Genomic DNA, 20886 nt, shown 5'->3' on the forward strand with positions numbered 1-20886 from the left:
TCCCCAGGGCACCTCGGGTAGTAGAGACCGTGGTCGAGAGTCCCCGCAACATAGCGGATGATCCTCTTCACAGCCTGGTCATGCTCCGTCGTCGGTCGCTGCAAGAACCGACTAACGTAGCCGACGGAGTATGCCAAGTCAGGCCGTGTGTGGACGAGGTAGCGAAGGCTCCCCACAAGACGCCGATACTGAGTAGCATCCACCTCCTCCGTCGTGCTGTCGCGACTCAGCTTCAGCCTCTCCTCCATCGGAGTGAGAGCTAGGTTGCAGTCGGTGAGCCCAGCCAGCTCAACAATGCGCCTGGCATAGGCGGTCTGGCGAAGTGTGATCCCGGAGTCTCCCTGGTGCACCTCAATCCCCAGGTAGAAGGAGAGATGCCCCAGGTCACTCATTTGGAAGGTGGCCTTCATCTCTTCCTTGAACGCTGCCACCTCTGCATCCTTGGCGCCGGTGATCACCAAGTCGTCGACGTAGACACCCACCAGCAGGGCATTTTCTCCATTGCCCCGCCGATAGATGGCCGCCTCGTGCGGGCTTGGCATGAAACCCATCCTCTTGAGCGTGGAATCCAGCTTGGCATTCCACGCCCTTGGTGCCTGTCGCAAGCCGTAGAGAGCCTTGCGCAGGCGCAACACCTTGCCCTCCTTGCCAGGGATCGCAAAACCTGGCGGCTGGTGTACGTAGACCTCCTCCTTTAAGTCGCCGTTAAGAAACGCCGACTTGACATCCATGTGATGAACATGCCAGCCCTCCAGGGCTGCCAGCGCGAGGAGGAGTCGCACGGATTCCATCCGTGCTACAGGGGCAAAGGCATCGTCGAAGTCGATCCCCTCCTGCTGCAAGAAACCGCGTGCCACCAAGCGAGCCTTATGCTTGACGATGGCGCCGGCTTCATCCCTCTTCAGTTTGAACACCCACTTAAGGGTGATCGCGCGATGACCATGAGGGAGATCAGCGAGCTCCCAAGTGCGGTTCGTCTCAACCGCGTCCATCTCCGACTGCATCGCGGCACGCCAAGCCGCATGTTTCTCGGCCTCCGCGAAAGACCGAGGCTCACCATCGTCGCATGCAAGATGCAATTCTCCTGCCAGAATGTGAGATGCAGGGCCTGGCACCGACGGGTCGATGAGAAGGCCCTCCACCCTTCGATACCGCAACGGCTCGCCGTCGTAGCACGCGTCGACGCGCTCCTCGTCGCGGGACAGAGGGGTCACGAGCTCCACTGGGTCGTGCTCGACACAAGCTGGTGTCGGAGAGGACGTTCCCGGAGAGGGTACCGTCGGTGCTAGAGTACGTGGTGGCGAAGAGCTCGCTGTAGCCGGAGTCGTGGCTGGAGTGTGTGGTGGTGAAGAGCTCGTTGTAGCAGGAGCTGGAGAGTGTGGCGCTGGAGTCGGTGGAGACTTGGGGGCTGGAGTAGACCTGCTCGGAGAAGAGTTGCCTACTCCCCCAGCTCCCTCAAAGTGGACGTACTCGATGGTGAAGTCGTACGTCGGAGTCGTGCCGTCGTCCACCGCCTTGTCCCACGCCCATCCTCGCCCTTCATCGAACACTACGTCGCGCGCCGTGCGCACACGCTGTGTTCTTGGGTCAAGGATGCGGTAGGCCTTCGAGCCCTCCGCATAGCCAATGAACACCCCCGGGGTGCTCCTATCGTCGAGCTTGCTGATGTGGCCAAGCTCCTTGGTGAACGCGAGGCAGCCGAAGACCCGTAGGTGAGAGACCGCCGGCTTGCGCCCATGCCAAGCCTCGTACGGTGTCATCCCGTTGAGAGCCTTGGTGGGCGAGCGGTTGAGGATGTAAACCGCTGTCACCACCGCCTCTCCCCAGAAGACAGCTGACATTCCTCTCTGCTTGAGGAGAGCCCGAGCCATCCCCACAACCGTCTGGTTGCGCCGCTCGACGACTGAGAGCACCTAGAGGGGGGGGGGGTGAATAGGTGATCCTGTAAAAACTTAAACTTATAGCCACAAAACTTGATTAGGTGTTAGCACAGTTTATGCCAAGTGGCTAGAGAGGAGTCAAAACACAATAACCACAAGAATCCAATCACAGAGATGACACAGTGGTTATCCCGTGGTTCGGCCAAGTACAAAACTTGCCTACTCCACGTTGTGGCGTCCCAACGGACGAGAGTTGCACTCAACTCCTCTCAAGTGATCCAATGATCAACTTGAATACCACGGTGTTCTTGCTTTTCTTTTCTCAATCCCGTTTGCGAGGAATCTCCACAACTTGGAGCCTCTCGCCCTTACAAAAGATGTTCACAGAGAATCACAGAGCAAAGGAGGGATTAGCAACTCACACACGACACAAAGATCACAGCGAATACGCACACACAAGACCCAGACTTGAGCTCAAAAGACTAGCACACTAGAACGGAGCTCAAATCACTAGAATGTCGAACAAGTGCGCGAGATTGATGTGTGAGTGATCAAGAGTGCTCAAGGAATGCTTGGTATACTCCTCCATGCGCCAAGGGGTCCCTTTTATAGCCCCAAGGCAGCTAGGAGCCGTTGGGAACAAATCTGGAAGGCCATCTTTGCCTTCTGTCTCGTGGCGCACCGGACAGTCCGGTGCACACCGGACACTGTCCGGTGCCCGATTTGTTTCCATAGAAAGCGAAGCCGACCGTTGCCGATCGTTGCAGATCTGGCGCACCGGACAGTCCGGTGCACACCGGACAGTCCGGTGCTCCCTTCCGACCGTTGGCTCGGCCACGTGTCGCGCGCCGATCGCGCGGCCGACCGTTGGCCCGGCCGACCGTTGGCTCACCGGACAGTCCGGTGCACACCGGACAGTCCGGTGAATTTTAGCCGAAGTCGCCGGAGAAAAACCCGAGAGCGGCTGGTTTGCGCTGCGCTGATCTGGCGCACCGGACACTGTCCGGTGCACACCGGACAGTCCGGTGCCTCAGCCCGAAGCAGCCTTTGGCTGTACACAGCCACTCTCCACTTCTTTTCTTTTCTTCTTTCTCCTGTTTCTAACACTTAGACAAGATGTTAGTACACAAAACTAATGTACTAAGGCTTAGAAACATACCTTTACTTGTGATTTACACTTTGTTCATCTATGAGCATATTTTCACATTTAGGCCCTTGTGTTTGCACTCAATCACCAAAATACTTAGAAATGGCCCAAGGGCACATTTCCCTTTCAATCTCCCCCTTTTTGGTGATTTATGCCAACACAATATAAAGCAACTAGAACAAGTGCAAAATCACTTTAAATAAAAACTCAAATTGGTTTTATTCAATTTTGGCATATATGGATCATCCTTTGCCACCACTTGGTTTGTTTTTGCAAATCAAACTCAAATCTCTATCTCTAAGTCAAACACACATGTTGAAGTATAAAGAGAGTCATTCCAAAAGAGATTGATCAAAGATTTCAAAAACTCCCCCTTTTTCCCATAATCAACACTTCTCCCCACAAGAAGCCAACTTTTGAAAATAGAGACAATAAGAGACAATAAAAGCTTTTGACAAAACAAAAACTCTATTCTACTATTTTCAAAATCTCTCAAGTGGTAGCTGATCCATTTATCACTTTGGCCTTTATTTTCTCCCCCTTTGGCATCAAGCACCAAAACGGGATCAATCTTGGCCCGTTAACCCCATTGCCTCACCAAAGTCTTCAATTAAGAGCAAATGGCAATAAGATTTCATGAGATGAACTTGGAATTAGTTACCCTCTCATCGGAGTGCAGTGGAAGTCTTTCATGGTCCAAGTCCACCTTTTCCCTTTCAATCCTCCTTCGAGACTAAATTATCAAACTCAAGCACATGGTTAGTCTCAAAGGGTCAAGTTGTAACACATCTCCCCCTACACATGTGCATCACTTTGCAACGGACTTGTGAGGTCCAGGGAGTGTTTGTACAACTTGAGCACCATAATAAGCAACATAATGCAAAAAGGAACATGATCAAAAGCATAACTACATGTATGCTACAATTCAATCCAGGTTCCGCGAATCTAAGACATTTAGCTCACTACGCAACCTGCAAAAGGTCTTCTCATCTAGAGGCTTAGTGAAGATATCGGCTAGCTGGTTCTCGGTGCTAACATGAAACACTTCGATATCTCCCTTTTGCTGGTGGTCTCTCAAAAAGTGATGCCGGATGTCTATGTGCTTTGTGCGGCTGTGTTCAACAGGATTTTCCGCCATGCGGATAGCACTCTCATTATCACATAGGAGTGGGACTTTGCTCAGATTGTAGCCAAAGTCCCTGAGGGTTTGCTTCATCCAAAGTAGTTGCGCGCAACACTGTCCTGCGGCAACATACTCGGCCTCAGCGGTGGATAGGGCAACGGAAGTTTGTTTCTTAGAGTTCCATGACACCAGGGACCTTCCTAAGAATTGGCACGTCCCCGATGTACTCTTCCTATCGACCTTACATCCAGCATAGTCGGAGTCTGAGTATCCAACTAAGTCAAAGGTAGACCCCTTTGGATACCAGAGCCCGAAGCAATGCGTAGCAACCAAATATCTAAGAATTCGCTTCACCGCCACTAAGTGACACTCCTTAGGATCGGATTGAAATCTAGCACACATGCATACGCTAAGCATAATATCCGGTCTACTAGCACATAAGTAAAGCAAAGAACCTATCATTGACCGGTATGCTTTTTGATCAACGGACTTACCTCCTTTGTTGAGGTCGGTGTGTCCGTCGGTCCCCATCGGAGTCTTTGCGGGCTTGGCGTCCTTCATCCCAAACCGCTTTAGCAGATCTTGCGTGTACTTCGTTTGGGAGATGAAGGTGCCGTCCTTGAGTTGCTTCACTTGGAACCCAAGGAAGTAGTTCAACTCGCCCATCATCGACATCTCGAATTTCTGCGTCATCACCCTGCTAAACTCTTCACAAGACTTTTGGTTAGTAGAACCAAATATTATGTCATCGACATAAATTTGGCACACAAACAAATCACCATTACAAGTCTTAGTAAAAAGAGTTGGATCGGCTTTCCCAACCTTGAAAGCATTAGCAATTAAGAAATCTCTAAGGCATTCATACCATGCTCTTGGGGCTTGCTTAAGTCCATAGAGCGCCTTAGAGAGCTTACACACATGGTCGGGGTACCGTTCATCCTCGAAGCCAGGGGGTTGCTCCACGTACACCTCCTCCTTGATTGGCCCGTTGAGGAAGGCGCTCTTCACATCCATTTGAAACAACCTGAAAGAATGGTGAGCGGCATATGCTAGCAAGATACGAATTGATTCTAGCCTAGCCACAGGAGCAAAAGTCTCCTCGAAATCCAAACCTGCGACTTGGGCATAACCTTTTGCCACAAGTCGAGCCTTGTTCCTCGTCACCACCCCGTGCTCGTCCTGTTTGTTGCGGAACACCCACTTGGTTCCCACAACATTTTGCTTCGGACGAGGCACCAGTGTCCAAACTTCATTGCGCTTGAAGTTGTTTAACTCCTCTTGCATGGCCAACACCCAGTCCGGATCTAGCAAGGCCTCTTCTACCCTGAAAGGCTCAATAGAAGAGACAAAGGAGTAATGCTCACAAAAATTAACTAATCGAGATCGAGTAGTTACTCCCTTGCTAATGTCACCCAGAATTTGGTCGACGGGATGATCCCTTTGAATCATCGCTCGAACTTGAGTTGGAGGTGCCGGTTGCGCTTCTTCCTCTATCACTTGATCATCTTGTGCTCCCCCTTGATCAAGCGCCTCCACTTGAGGTACCTGTTCGTCATCTTTGGTTGGGGGTTGCACCATAGTTGAGGAAGAAGGTTGATCTCGTTCATCTTGTTCCTGTGGCCGTACTTCTCCAATCGCCATGGTCCGTATAGCGGCCGTCGGAACATCTTCTTCATCTACATCATCACAATCAACAACTTGCTCTCTTGGAGAGCCATTAGTCTCATCAAATACAACGTCGCTAGAGACTTCAACCAAACCCGATGATTTGTTGAAGACTCTATACGCCTTTGTATTTGAGTCATAACCTAATAAAAACCCTTCTACAGCTTTGGGAGCAAACTTAGAATTTCTACCCTTCTTTACTAGAATGTAGCATTTACTCCCAAATACACGAAAGTACGATACATTGGGTTTGTTACCGGTTAGTAGCTCATACGACGTCTTCTTGAGGAGGCGATGAAGGTAGACCCTGTTGATGGCGTGGCACGCCGTGTTCACGGCTTCCGTCCAAAAGCACTCGGGGGTCTTGAACTCTCCTAGCATCGTCCTCGCCATGTCGATGAGCGTCCTGTTCTTCCTCTCTACCACACCATTTTGCTGTGGTGTGTAGGGAGCGGAGAACTCGTGCTTGATCCCTTCCTCTTCAAGGAACTCCTCCACTTGAAGGTTCTTGAACTCGGACCCGTTGTCGCTTCTTATCTTTTTCACTTTGAGCTCAAACTCATTTTGAGCTCTCCTGAGGAAGCGTTTGAGGGTCCCTTGGGTTTCAGACTTATCCTGCAAAAAGAACACCCAAGTGAAGCGGGAAAAATCATCAACAATAACTAAACCATACTTACTTCCCCCTATGCTTAGATAGGCGACGGGTCCGAAGAGGTCCATATGCAGCAGCTCCAGGGGTCTTGAAGTGGTCATCACATTCTTGCTGTGATGCGCTCCTCCCACCTGTTTCCCTGCTTGACAAGCTGCACAAGGTCTATCTTTTTCGAATTGAACATTGGTTAGACCTATCACGTGTTCTCCCTTTAGAAGCTTGTGAAGGTTCTTCATCCCCACATGTGCTAAGCGGCGATGCCACAGCCAGCCCATGCAAGTCTTAGCCATTAAGCATGCATCTAGACCGGCCTCTTCTTTTGCAAAATCAACTAAATAAAGTTTGCCGTCTAATACACCCTTAAAAGCTAGTGAACCATCACTTCTTCTAAAGACAGACACATCTATATTTGTAAACAGACAGTTATATCCCATATTGCACAATTGACTAACAGATAGTAAATTATATCCTAGTGACTCTACTAAAAACACATTAGAGATAGAGTGCTCATTAGAAATTGCAATTTTACCTAACCCTTTTACCTTGCCTTGATTCCCATCACCGAATATGATTGAATCTTGGGAATCCTTATTCTTGACGTAGGAGGTGAACATCTTCTTCTCCCCCGTCATATGGTTTGTGCATCCGCTATCAATAATCCAGCTTGAACCCCCGGATGCATAAACCTGCAAGGCAAATTTAGGCTTGGGTCTTAGGTACCCAACTCATGTTGGGTCCTACAAGGTTAGTGCAAATATCCTTAGGGACCCAAATGCAAGTTTTGTCTCCCTTGCATTTTGCCCCTAACTTCCTAGCAACAATTTTCTTATCCTTTCTACAAATAGCAAAGGAAACATTTAAAGCATAATAAATTGTGGAAGGTTCATTCACTACTTTCCTAGGAGCATGAATAGCATTCTTTCTAGACACATGATGAATAGTATTTCTCTTAGGAACAACATTTCTCCTAGTAACATTTCTATCATACACATAAGAGGAACTAGGAGCAAACATGGCATGAGAGTCAAAATCATCAAAAGCATTATAACTCCTATAAGCATTTCTAGTTTGTCTCCTATCATAATACATAAAAGCATGGTTCTTTTGCACATTACTAGCCATAGGGGCCTTCCCTTTCTCCTTGGCGGGAATGGGAGCCTTATGGCTTGTTAAGTCCTTAGCTTCTCTCTTGAAGCCAAGTCCATCCTTAATTGAGGGGTGTCTACCAATTGTATAGGCATCCCTTGCAAATTTTAGCTTATCGAAATCATTCTTGCTAGTCTTAAGTTGAGCATTAAGACTAGCCAGTTCATCATTAAGCTTGGAAATTGAAACTAGGTGTTCACTACAAGCATTAATGTCAAAATCTTTACACCTAGTACAAATTTCAACATGTTCTACACAAGAATTGGATTTATTTGCTACTTCTAATTTAGCATTTAAATCATTGTTGACACCTTTCAAAGTAGAAATGGTTTCATGACAAGTAGATAGTTCAAAAGAAAGCATTTCATTTCTTTTAACTTCTAAAGCATAGGATTTTTGTGCCTCAACAAATTTATCATGCTCTTCATACAACAAATCCTCTTGCTTTTCTAAAAGTATATTCTTTTCATTCAAGGCATCAATTAACTCATTAATTTTGTCTATCTTAGATCTATCTAAGCCCTTGAACAAACATGAATAATCTACTTCATCCTCATCACTAGATTCTTCCTCACTTGAAGAAGCATAGGTAGAGTTGCGAGTACATACCTTCTTCTCCCTTGCCATAAGGCATGTGTGACGCTCGTTGGGGAAGAGGGTTGATTTGTTGAAGGCGGTGGCGGCGAGTCCTTCATTGTCGGAGTCGGACGAGGAGCAATCCGAGTCCCACTCCTTGCCTAGATGCGCCTCGCCCTTTGCCTTCTTGTAATGCTTCTTCTTTTCCCTCTTGTTTCCCTTTTCCTGGTCACTATCATTATCGGGACAGTTAGCAATAAAATGACCAAGCTTACCGCATTTGAAGCATGATCGCTTCCCCTTGGTCTTAGTCTTGCTCGGCTGTCCATTGCGACCCTTTAGCACCGTCTTGAATCTCTTGATAATGAGGGCCATTTCTTCTTCATTAAGACCGGCCGCCTCAATTTGCGCCACCTTGCTGGGTAGCGCCTCCTTGTTCCCTGTGGCTTTGAGAGCAAAAGGTTGCGGCTCGTTGATCGGTCCATTCAAGGCGTCGTCCACATACCTTGCCTCCTTGATCATCATTCGCCCGCTGACGAATTTTCCTAGGACTTCTTCGGGCGACATTTTGGTGTACCTGGGATTCTCACGAATATTATTCACCAAATGAGGATCAAGAACGGTAAAGGACCTGAGCAATAGTCGGACGACGTCGTGGTCCGTCCATCGCGTGCTTCCATAGCTCCTTATTTTGTTGATAAGGGTCTTGAGCCGGTTGTATGTCTGAGTTGGCTCCTCGCCCCTTATCATCGCGAACCGTCCAAGCTCGCCCTCCACCAACTCCATTTTGGTGAGCAAGGTAGCGTCATTTCCCTCATGAGAGATCTTGAGGGTATCCCAGATTTGCTTGGCGTTATCCAAGCCACTCACTTTATTATATTCATCCCTGCACAATGAGGCTAGAAGAACAGTAGTAGCTTGTGCATTCTTATGGATTTGCTCATTAATGAATATAGGACTATCCGAACTATTAAAGTGCATTCCACTATCTACAATCTCCCATATGCTAGGATGGAGAGAGAATAGGTGACTACGCATTTTGTGGCTCCAAAATCCGTAGTCCTCCCCATCAAAGTGTGGGGGCTTGCCGAGTGGAATAGAAAGCAAATGTGAATTTGAACTTTGCGGAATACGAGAGTAGTCAAAAGAAAAGTTAGAATTAACCGGTTTCCTTTGTTTGTCGTAGTCGTCGTCCTTTTGGGAAGAAGAGGACTCATCGCTGTCGTAGTAGACGATCTCCTTGATGCGTCTTGTCTTCTTCTTCTTCCCATCTCTTCGCTTGTGGCCCGAGCCCGAGTCATTGGACTTGTCATCCCTTGGCTCGTTGACGAAGGACTCCTTCTCCTTGTCGTTGATCACAATTCCCTTCCCCTTAGGATCCATCTCTTCGGGCGGTTAGTCCCTTTCTTGAAGAGAACGGCTCCGATACCAATTGAGAGCACCTAGAGGGGGGGGGGTGAATAGGTGATCCTGTAAAAACTTAAACTTATAGCCACAAAACTTGATTAGGTGTTAGCACAGTTTATGCCAAGTGGCTAGAGAGGAGTCAAAACACAATAACCACAAGAATCCAATCACAGAGATGACACAGTGGTTATCCTGTGGTTCGGCCAAGTACAAAACTTGCCTACTCCACGTTGTGGCGTCCCAACGGACGAGAGTTGCACTCAACTCCTCTCAAGTGATCCAATGATCAACTTGAATACCACGGTGTTCTTGCTTTTCTTTTCTCAATCCCGTTTGCGAGGAATCTCCACAACTTGGAGCCTCTCGCCCTTACAAAAGATGTTCACAGAGAATCACAGAGCAAAGGAGGGATTAGCAACTCACACACGACACAAAGATCACAGCGAATACGCACACACAAGACCCAGACTTGAGCTCAAAAGACTAGCACACTAGAACGGAGCTCAAATCACTAGAATGTCGAACAAGTGCGCGAGATTGATGTGTGAGTGATCAAGAGTGCTCAAGGAATGCTTGGTATACTCCTCCATGCGCCAAGGGGTCCCTTTTATAGCCCCAAGGCAGCTAGGAGCCGTTGGGAACAAATCTGGAAGGCCATCTTTGCCTTCTGTCTCGTGGCGCACCGGACAGTCCGGTGCACACCGGACACTGTCCGGTGCCCGATTTGTTTCCATAGAAAGCGAAGCCGACCGTTGCCGACCGTTGCAGATCTGGCGCACCGGACAGTCCGGTGCACACCGGACAGTCCGGTGCTCCCTTCCGACCGTTGGCTCGGCCACGTGTCGCGCGCCGATCGCGCGGCCGACCGTTGGCTCACCGGACAGTCCGGTGCACACCGGACAGTCCGGTGAATTTTAGCCGAAGTCGCCGGAGAAAAACCCGAGAGCGGCTGGTTTGCGCTGCGCTGATCTGGCGCACCGGACACTGTCCGGTGCACACCGGACAGTCCGGTGCCCCAGCCCGAAGCAGCCTTTGGCTGTACACAGCCACTCTCCACTTCTTTTCTTTTCTTCTTTCTCCTGTTTCTAACACTTAGACAAGATGTTAGTACACAAAACTAATGTACTAAGGCTTAGAAACATACCTTTACTTGTGATTTACACTTTGTTCATCTATGAGCATATTTTCACATTTAGGCCCTTGTGTTTGCACTCAATCACCAAAATACTTAGAAATGGCCCAAGGGCACATTTCCCTTTCAACGACGCCGTTCTGCTGCGGGCTGTACGGCGCGGAGTAGTGACGCTGAACGCCCTCATCCGCGCAGTACGATGCGAACTCAGCCGTCGTGAATTCGCCGCCGTTGTCGGTGCGCAGCACGCGCAGCTTGCGGCCGCACTCCGCCTCCGCAGCGACCTGCACACGCCTGATGGCGTTTGCAGCCTCTCCCTTGCTGCCAAGGATCATCACCCACATGTAGCGGGAGAGATCGTCGACGAGCAGCAAGAAGTAGCGTCGTCCTCCTGGTGTGGCTGGTGTCACCGGGCCACACAAGTCCCCATGCACGAGCTCGAGCCTCTCCTTGGCTCGGAAGCTCGACTGCTGGGGAAAGGGGAGTCGTCTCTGCTTTGTCAACACGCAGACATCGCAGAATTGCTCCACATGGTCAAGGAACGGCAGGCCTCGTACCATCTCCTTGGCGCTGAGCCGCTTCAGGGCTTCGAAGTTAAGGTGCCCGAAGCGCTCGTGCCACTGCCATGCCCCGTCGTCTCGACGAGCAGCAAGGCAGCAAGGTTGTGCCACCTTCACATTGAGGATGTAAAGCCGATTGGCACTCCTGCGTACCTTGGCAAGAAGGCGACGAGAGGGATCCCAGATCCTCATGACTCCGTGCTCGACCTCCACGCGCGAACCGTTCTCATCCAGCTGTCCCAAGCTGATGATAGAGTTCCTCAACGCGGGGATGTAGTAGACTCCGGTGAGCAGTCTGTGCTCACCAGACGCGGCGGTGAAGACGACTGAGCCGGCGCCCTTGATCTCTACGCCGGAGGCGTCCCCAAACTTGACGGAGCCTCGGACGCTAGAGTCAAGCTCGGTGAAGAACTCCCGTCGGCCGGTCATGTGATGAGTGGCGCCGGTGTCGAGGCACCATCCTTCGATCATGTCCTTGTTGGAGCCGTCGCCGAGGAAAGCGCGTGCTTTCGACTCATCAAGGTGGAGGAGTGCCGCTGCGGCCGGTGCCGCTGGAGATGGCTTGATGCTTGCATGTGCCAGGAGCAGGGCCTCCTCCTCCGCCTCCACCTGTGCGACGTTGGCCTGGCCACGTCGTGGCTGCCGACAATCCCTGGCCCAGTGGCCAAGCTTGCCGCAGTTGTGGCAGCCGTCGTCTCGTGCCGGCTTCTTGTTGCCGACGGCGCCGCCTTGGGCACCTCCACGTGCACCACCCTCAGCATGTCCTCGCGCCCCGGCCTGGGCGCCTCCACGCGGCTTGCGCGGCTTGCCGCGTTTGCGGCCTCGTGTCGAGGAGGACTCCCCCTTCTTCTTGTCACCCTGGCAGGCCTCCCACTGCTCCCGAGTGAGATGTAGCTTCCCGCCGATAGTGATAGGCCCAGAGAGAGCCTGTGGTTCGTCGCCGTCGACCACCTTGAGGCGACCAATCGCCTCTTCGATCGTCATCGTGGAGAGGTCTAGCAGAGACTCGATCGAGCGAGCAATCTGCCTGTACTTCTCGGGGATGCAACGGAAGAGCTTCTCAACAGCTCTCTCCTCATCGTAGGTGTCGTCGCCGAACTGCACCATCTTCTGCAACAGAGTGTTGAGGCGGAGAGCAAAGTCATCAACATCCTCACCTGGCTTGAAGGCCAGGTTCTCCCACTCCTTGCGAAGTGCCTGCAGTGTGGTCTTGCGGGCACGATCGCTGCCGATGCGGGTCGCAGCGATGGCGTCCCAGGCCTCCTTGGCAGTCCGCTTCTGGGAAAGCGAAAACTGCATCTCGGGCGGGACTGCAGCAATGAGAGCATCCAGCGCCCGCCGATCCTCGTGGTAGTCGACGTCGTCGTAACGAACTGCTTCCCACATGTGGCGAACCTGGAGCCGTACCCTCATCACCGCGGCCCACTCGACGTAGTTGGTCTTGGTGAGGGTAGGCCACCCACCGCCGGGACCGATGTCCCTGACAATGGCCTGGGCCATGCGGCGACCATGGTACCGATCCGGGGAGGGAGAACCGCGCCGCCTGTAGAGGCCGCGATCTCCGTCGACTCGGTCGCCGCCGCCGGGAGCACCGCCGGCGCGTCTACGCCCGTCTGGGCTACCGCCGCGTGCGCCCCCGCCTGGAGCGCCGTCAGCGTGTCGGCGCCTATCCGGGCTGCCGCCACGCGCGCCCCCATGGGGATGCGCGGCTGCCCACTGTGCCGCCTGCTCTCGCGCTGCTTCCCTCGCCAGCCTGAGCTCTTCATCGGTGTTGTCGTCGACAGAAGCAGAGCTACCAGCTCTACTGCCGCGCAGAACCTCGAGCTCTGTTGCCGCCGCACGTGCAGCATCCGCCGCCTCCGCTGCTTCTACTTCCGCTCTCGCCGCTGCCAGTTCCGCCGCCGCCAACCGTGCTGCCCTCGCCGCTGTCGCTGCAGCCGCTGCTGCTGCTCGCTCGCGTTCTTGTGCCGCGGCGACCTCGGCTTCCTGCTGGCGCCGCGCACTCGAAGTGGCCGAGCGTAGGGACATGGTGGGCTAGTGAGGGGTCGCTGCGTGTGGAAGAGGCTGTCTCAGACGAAAGGCTGCTCGTCTGAGCAGGGGAGGAAGGAATAGTTGGAGCTCTTGCTGCCGACTGAGTGTGGGGAGAGGCGCGGGAAGGAGATGAACACGAGATGTTTAGGCTGCAGGATAGTTTGGCTCTGATACCAATTGTAAGTAGAGGGACTCTAACTCTCATCAGAGGATGACACTATGAGTTGGGGCAATTTTCTGTTTATTTCCTCAAACACTACACAATGCCATACCCTTAGAGGGGTTGGGGACACATATTTATAGCCCTAGGGGCTGCACTACACTACACTACACACTACACACCGCAGCACACAGATGCTGTCCTCTAGATACTAAAGTGCTAAAGTGTGCAGTCAAAAACTGCAACTGCCAGCTACTGCTAAAGTGCAGTCAAGAACTGCAACTGCCAGCTACTGCTACTGTCCTGCTGCTGCAGCAGTCAAAAGGTGCTGCTGTGCTGCAGCAGTCAAAAGGTGACTGTCTCCAACTGCACTCAACTGCACTGCTGCTGTGCTGCAGCAGTCAAAAGATGCTGTTGTGCTGCAGTCCTGTACTGCTGTGCTGCTGTCCTGTTCACCACAAAACAGAGACCACATGACTTATTCTATCATGGCCTCGACCGGCGTGTCGTACGCGCCGAGCTACATGCGCGACCCCGATGCTTCGGGTCACGGATCTCTGCCGCGTACTTGCTCCAGGGTCACTGCCGTACAACATAGTATAGAAGTACTCCACGGCCTCGACCGTCGCTGCCAGCTATGTGGCGGCGGGCGCCATTGGTGCCACCGCCGAAGCGTACGACCTCGGGGGCACGACGATGGTCAGAGGCTGCTTGACGGAGGCTGAGAACTCGCTTTCGAATGTTATTATCATCGGTGACGCTGGCTCCTGTGGGAAACCCTAATCCTAACAAGGGGTTGGGTGATGTATTAATAGACTGAGTTAGTTGGGCCTGGTCCATTACATAGGGGTGAGAAGGTAAATACACGGGGTAAACCCCAAACCCTAAAAGGGTACTCTAACAACCCCCACAGTCGCAACTCTATCCTGTACATATGTTGAGACTAGATCGAAAGTCTAAAAATACACTCGACGATAACCCCTTGGTGAAGATGTCGGCGAACTGCAGCGTGGTGGGGACGCTGAGAACCCAAACGTCACCGGAAGCGACACGCTTGCGGACGAAGTGCAGGTCGATCTCCATGTGCTTCGTGCGCTGATGTTGCACGGGGTTGGTGGAGAGGTAGACCGCGCTGACGTTGTCGCAGTAGACGAGGGTTGTGCGCTGAAGCGGGTTGTGGAGCTCGTATAGTAGCTGGCGCATCTAGGAGGCCTCTGCCACGCCGTTGGCCATAGCGCGGTACTCAACCTCTGCGCTGGAGCGGAAGACGACAGGCTGCCGCTTGGTGGCCTAGGAGACGAGGTTGGCGCCCAGGAACACGACATCGCCGAAAGTGGACCGATGCGTGTCAGGACAGTTGGCCGAGTCAGCGTCGGTGTAGACCACGAGCTCCGACGTCGGGATGGTTGGAGGAGGGGGCCGTAGTCGAGGGAGCCGGGGAGGTAGCGCAGGATCCGCTTGAGAGCGGTGAGGTGGGGTTCCCGCGCGGTGTGCATGTGCAGGCACACCTGCTGGACGGCGTAGGCGATGTCGGGCCTAGAGAAGGTGAGGTACTGGAGTGCCCGGTCAGGCCCCGGTAAGACGTTGCGTTGGCGACCGGGGGCCCATCGTCCTCAGAGAGCTTCGCCTGAGTGTCGATAGGGGTGGAGCAGGGCTTGCAGTCGGAGATGCCAGCCCGCTCCAAGATGTCGATGGCGTAAGGCGCTGGTGAAGGAAGAGACCTTGGGGTTGGCACTCGGCGGTGATGCCGAGGAAGTGGTGGAGGGGCCCCAGGTCCTTCATCGTGAACTCCCGCTGGAGGGCGACGATCGTGCATTGGAGGAGACCGGTGGTGGATGCCGTGAGCACAATGTTGTCGCCGTAGAGCATGAGGTAGATGGTGTCGTTGCCGCACCGGTAATGAAGAGTGACATGTTCGACTTGGCCTCGACGAAGCCGATGGAGGCCAAGTAGGAGGCGAAGCGACTGTACCAGGCTCGCGGCGCCTGCTTGAGGCTGTATAGGGAGCGGTTTAGCCGACAGACCAGATCCGAGCGAGCGGCGTTGACGAAGCCGGTGGGCTGGCTGCAGTAGACAGTTTATGTTAGAGTGCCGTGGAGGAAGGAATTCTTGACGTTGAGCTGATGGATCGCCCAGTCCCGGGAGAGGGCGAGGGAGAGGACGACGCGAACGATGGCGAACTTGACGACGAGGCTGAAGGTCTCGTCGTAGTCCACTCTAGGACGCTGGGTGAAGCCCCGAAGGACCCAACGGGCCTTGTAGCGGTTGAGGGAGCCGTCCGAGGTCAGCTTGTGGCGAAAGAGCCACTTGCCGGTGACCACGTTCGTGCCTGGTGGACACGACACCAGGTCCTAGGTGTGGTTGGCCAGCAGGGTCGTGTACTCCTTCATAGCACGATGTCGGTGTGGGTCGGCGAGGGCGGTGCGAACAGAGGAGGGGATCGAGGAGGTGTCCGGAGGAGTGGCGGTCGTATCAGCGACCAGAATCAGGCGGTCGACGGGGCGGAGAACGTCGGCGGCACGCCGAGTCATCATCGGGTGGACGTGCCCAGGGTCGCGGTGGATGGCGATCGGGTGGTACACAAGCGGCTCGGAGCGAGCCGCCGGGCCGTCGGGGGCCGTCGGCGTGGCCGGCTCGCGGCTATGATAGGCGACGGCGGGTTCGGCAAAGCGAGCCACGCTCGTCGACGGACCCGGGTCAGTGGGTGCTGAAGGAGTGACGCGCCCGCGGAGGTGGTAGATGAGGGCGGGGTTGGCGAAGCAAGTCGCGCTTGTCGACGGGGCCGCGCGTGGCACGGGCAGAGGAGTCGACGGGGCCACGCGAGGTGCAAGCAGGGACGATGGGGCCACGCGTGGCGCAGGTAGGGTTGACGAGGCTGCGTGGCGCTGGCAGGATCGACAGGGGCGCGTGTGGCGCGGGCAGGGTCGACGGGGCCGTGCGTGGAATGGGAAGAGGCGCGAGCGGAGGCGTCGAGGCCGCACGTGGTGCAGGCAACGACGCAAGACGGGACGCCTGGGGTGGTGGGGTAACCGGATCGGACTCAAAGAGGGAGTCGAGATCGGTGGGTGGGGAGGAGCTAGCAAAAGGAAACACATCTTCGTTGAAGATGAAGTGACGAGAGATGATGATGCGGTGTGAGGCGAGGTCAAGACAACGATACCCCTTGTGGTCAGGGGAATAGACAAGGAAAGGCAACGAGTGGAGCGAGGAGATAGCTTATGTGGAGTGGTGGCGGAAGTGTTAGGATAGCAGGCACAACCGAACACGCGAAGGTGGTCGTAGGAGGGGGCTGTGTCGTATAGGGCGAAGTGGGGAGTGGGGTGGCTTACCGCCTTCGAGGAAAGACGATTGTAGAGGTGTGTGGCGGTGTGCATGGCCCCTGCCCAGTAGCTGGTAGGGAGAGACGCCCGAAAGAGGAGGCAAATATTAGTGGTGGTGCGAATCATGCGTTCGGCTCGGTCGTTCTGGGTAGAGATGTAGGGCCACGAGAGACGCAACTGGGGCCATTGGTGAGAAAGAAAGAACGGGAGGCGTGGTTGTCGAACTTGCAGCCATTGTCACACTGCAAGGCACAGACCGGGCGGAACTAGGTGGAGACCCAGGCGAAGAAGTGTGTGAGGGTGGGGAACGTGTCAGACTTCAACCGAATTGGAGAAGTCCAAAGAAAATGAGAAAAATCATCCAAAATCACCAAATAGTATTTATAACCAGAGAGACTGAGTACATGGGAGGTCAAGAGATCACAATGAACCTGGTCAAAAGCATGCTCAGCTCGAGAAGTAGTGAATGGGAGACGGGTATGTCGGCCTAACTGGCAAGCATGGCAGAGACCCTCAAAATGTCCCCTACTACCGGAAGGATCTAAACTGCTGGTAAGCTTGGTCATAACGTCAGGTCCTGGGTGGCCGAGACGACAATGCCAAGTGGTAGAGGAGGTGGTGGAGACCAGGGCGGGAGCTGGAGACGCGCCGGTGGTGGAAGGCCGGAGCGTGTAGAGGGGCCCGACGCTGTCACATCAGGCGCTGGTCAGCGGGCTAAATCCGCGAAATAGTCAGAGCCATGTGGGGCTGTTGGGAGGTTCCTGGATCGTTGGGATCGAAGAACGGGAACGTGGTACATGGTACGTTACTAAAACTAGGATTTAACACTATGGGAACGAGATTGTTCTCACGTTCTCGGAACGTGGCCAAGTTCCTGGTTCTAGGTTTCTAAGGGCTGGACCTTCCGGAGCGTGTGGGGTTGGGGGTGGGGGCCCAAACCAAGGGCACTGGCCTTTACGGTTCTTTCTATCCATTCACATGCTCCTCAAATCCAAAAAAAATCCCCAATCCCATAGCCTAGCTTCTCTCTGCTGCGAGCTTGGGACCAACCATGGTGGCACTCGTCACATGCTACAGACACGACTAAGGACTGGTACAAGTTTACAAGCAAGGTGGTGGCAACTGCTATAACAAGCATGGTCCGCGGTGGCGACCACCGTGAGCATGGACGATGGTGGCTGCTACCGCTGAGACCAAGGGCAGCGGCTCCTGAGACCATGGGCAACGACGGTTTCTGCAGACAACGGTGGGAGGATAAAAAAGCTATTGTGTGTGCGGTGTGCTTGGGAGGGGCTTCCTTTAGCCTTTCCCTTTTCGTGTGTGCGGTGTGCTTGGGAGGGGCTTCCTTTAGCCTTTCCCTTTTCTGTAAGCAGTTTGTACTTATTTCCTTCTTAATGAAAGCTCTCGTGTGATGTTTGAGTAAAAAAATCGTTTTCAATTCTAACACATTTATTTATGTTATTTTAGTGTTTCCCCTTCCTCAACTCTCGAGCTTGTACCATAATCATTCAACAATGTATATTTGATAGACAACTATAATGTGTCCTAGTTTCTGAAGATCCTGTTGGTGCTAACAAACCACAACTACTTCTATTGACTAGCCTTGCCATTTTCAATAGGTGTTTCATTCTGACGATGTCAGAAGCACTACTTGTTGTTCTTAACACAAGAATGTCTGAAATGCAGGATGCTCTAGTTGCGATAAAAGACGGCGGTGTACCTCCACCTAGCGTCCTGCCATCTTTTCAGGAGATCAAGGATACATTGGGTTTCAACCGCTATTATAAAGAAGAGAAACAATACCAAGTGGTGAGTTGGGACGCTTTTGTTCTTGCTCTGTTTGCCCGGATGTGTTTAGATTCTGTCTACTGGGCCCTCAGGAAGCACCATGGCTTCGTCCTGCGCTTTCCGTCCCCACCTGCTGCCCACTGTCCTACCTTACCTGCAAAGCAGCCACCTCTCTGTTCACTCCATCCACCACTGCCATCATGTCCCTAGGCAGTGATCCCTCTGCTGCATCACCGTGCTCAACAGTGGAACCCATCGCCGCCATCAGGCCAGCCTATCGCTGGCTCGTTGCAGGCTTCTCTTTAGCTTTGCAAACACGCTGTCAACGCTGAATCCTAACCACACAGACATTGACAGAGTTTGGATGGGCGAGGATGAGAATGTCCCAACACACAAAATTGGACGGTGGTGAAATCGGGTGACAAGCATTAGTTTTTCCATGTTTGACACGAAGTTTCCTAAATCACATGTTTACCTTTGGTAGGACAAGTGAAGGAAGCAGCTGAAGTCTGATCCTGTGGATTCAGTCGGATCGTGGCCATGGCTTAATTTCCACCGGACATGCTGGGCTTCCACCGGACATGATGCAGACCAATCGTATTTATGTTGAGTTGTAATCGAACGCTGCGTAGCGCAGTATCCCGAAGAACATATATATGGGGTCTTCTCTTCCGTTTCTGCTCTGCTGTGGTTTCAATAATCCCGAAATTGTGATTCCAGTTTAATATAACAGGCCAGCTTGATGGGGCTTTCGTTATGCCAGAGCACACTTTACCCCGTCACTGTACTAGGAGCATTTTATGGGGAAACCTTTTAGGGCTAGTTTGGGGAAAACTTTTAGGGCCAGTTTGGAAACCTTTTAGACATATAGTTTGGGAGCACACTTTACCCCATATATGAACTAATTTCCCTCGAAAAAATAGAAATCACCAGGGAAAATGGGGTTCCCAGAGTAGTCCTTAAGTTAAAAACCATAGTTATAAATACCAATGGGTTAATGGAAACGGACGTGATCTGTATATACAACACAATTGCTGAAACCATTTCCTTGGCATGCGCTTCCAGTTCTCCACCATTCCCTTTGTTTTAATTTGCAAGATGTTATGGCTTTTCCAGATACATAGTTGTTACTATATATCTAGACATAATTTATATCTAGGTGGGTAATAAGAATTTTGGAAAAGGGGAGTACGAACAATCTAGCATTATAACTTGTGCCCTGGCATGGCTTTTTTCTAGTGCAATCTAACCTGGGTGGTCACGTTTCTGTTTGCAACAATACTTTGACAATTCACCGTACTATTTGGTAGCTAAGATCTCCTTTCTTTGGTAGCTAAGAGCGACTCCAATAATTCCTTAAACTATTGTCCCAATTAGTTTTTTGGGAAAAAAAGGAAAACCATGTGTCCAACAGACTCTCAACTGTTACCCCTAAACCTTCGCACGCGAATACAACCTCGTCCCGTGCGCAAATCTCCGACGACCAGCAGGCTCCCAATCTAGCTGGTGGTTTCCGTTCCCGCGTCCTTTTGCCGCCTATGCACTTCATCCAATCTCCCTCGATCTGCAGTTCGCGCGCACTGGACAAGCAGGTTCAGGCGGCGGCGGTCTTCAACCAAGTGGAGGTCGATGCAAACTGCTCTTCCGATGGATCCTGTTGGTGGGGAATCCATGACGCAAGATGATTCTGCGATGGCTACTCAAAATCCATCTGCAGCCGGTCTTGAATTTGAGGTAAGACATTTAATTCGTGAGCTTTTTTATTTCAATTCACAAATGGTTGCACATCGTGCAGCGGAAAGAAACAAACTCAAGGAAAGGATAGGATAGCCAGTAGAGAAGAAAGGATAGGAAAAGGAAAGGTATACTTTTCACAGTCGACAAGCTTTCATTTAAGCCCTAAAGAACTAGCTTCCTGGCGGACTTACTCACTCGATCGCCGGCTTTCAGAGGACGAAGGGCTCGTTTTTGATTCGTAACATTAGTAGTTACTCATTGGAAGAGAACTCGGTAGTGAATCAAATCTCTTTTCTGCTCTTCACTTCAAGTAGGTGGCCATGGACTTGCCTACTTTCCCTATTATAGTATAGTATAGGGGACCAGAAGTTTTGAATTGTCAATAGGCTTTCCGGAGGTCAAATAGGGTTTCGTTTTTACACTGCACTGGGCTTGATCCAAAAGCAATCGACTAGATAGAGGCTGCCATAGGCTTCAGTGATTTCTCCGTTATAGGAGAGACGCATTTCTTTTCTCGAACTAGTTTTGAAGCCCTGCCAAGATAGATAGAGAAAGATAGGTG

The 20886-nt window shown here is 52.2% G+C and overlaps 1 protein-coding gene across 1 annotated transcript in view; it reads left to right on the forward strand.

Annotated features, from left to right (window-relative positions):
* The window catches only part of LOC100277287 (uncharacterized), a 63978-nt gene extending 44614 nt beyond the window's left edge, over positions 1-19364 (forward strand). The window contains 2 exon segments of the mRNA NM_001150897.3: positions 18486-18608; positions 19072-19364. Coding sequence (NP_001144369.1) covers positions 18486-18608; positions 19072-19080 — 132 coding nt within the window. The 3' untranslated portion in view covers positions 19081-19364.
* The last annotated feature ends 1522 nt before the right edge of the window (positions 19365-20886 follow it).

The sequence above is a fragment of the Zea mays genome, chromosome 2, assembly GCF_902167145.1.
Source record: "Zea mays cultivar B73 chromosome 2, Zm-B73-REFERENCE-NAM-5.0, whole genome shotgun sequence".
Taxonomy (NCBI): domain Eukaryota; kingdom Viridiplantae; phylum Streptophyta; class Magnoliopsida; order Poales; family Poaceae; genus Zea; species Zea mays.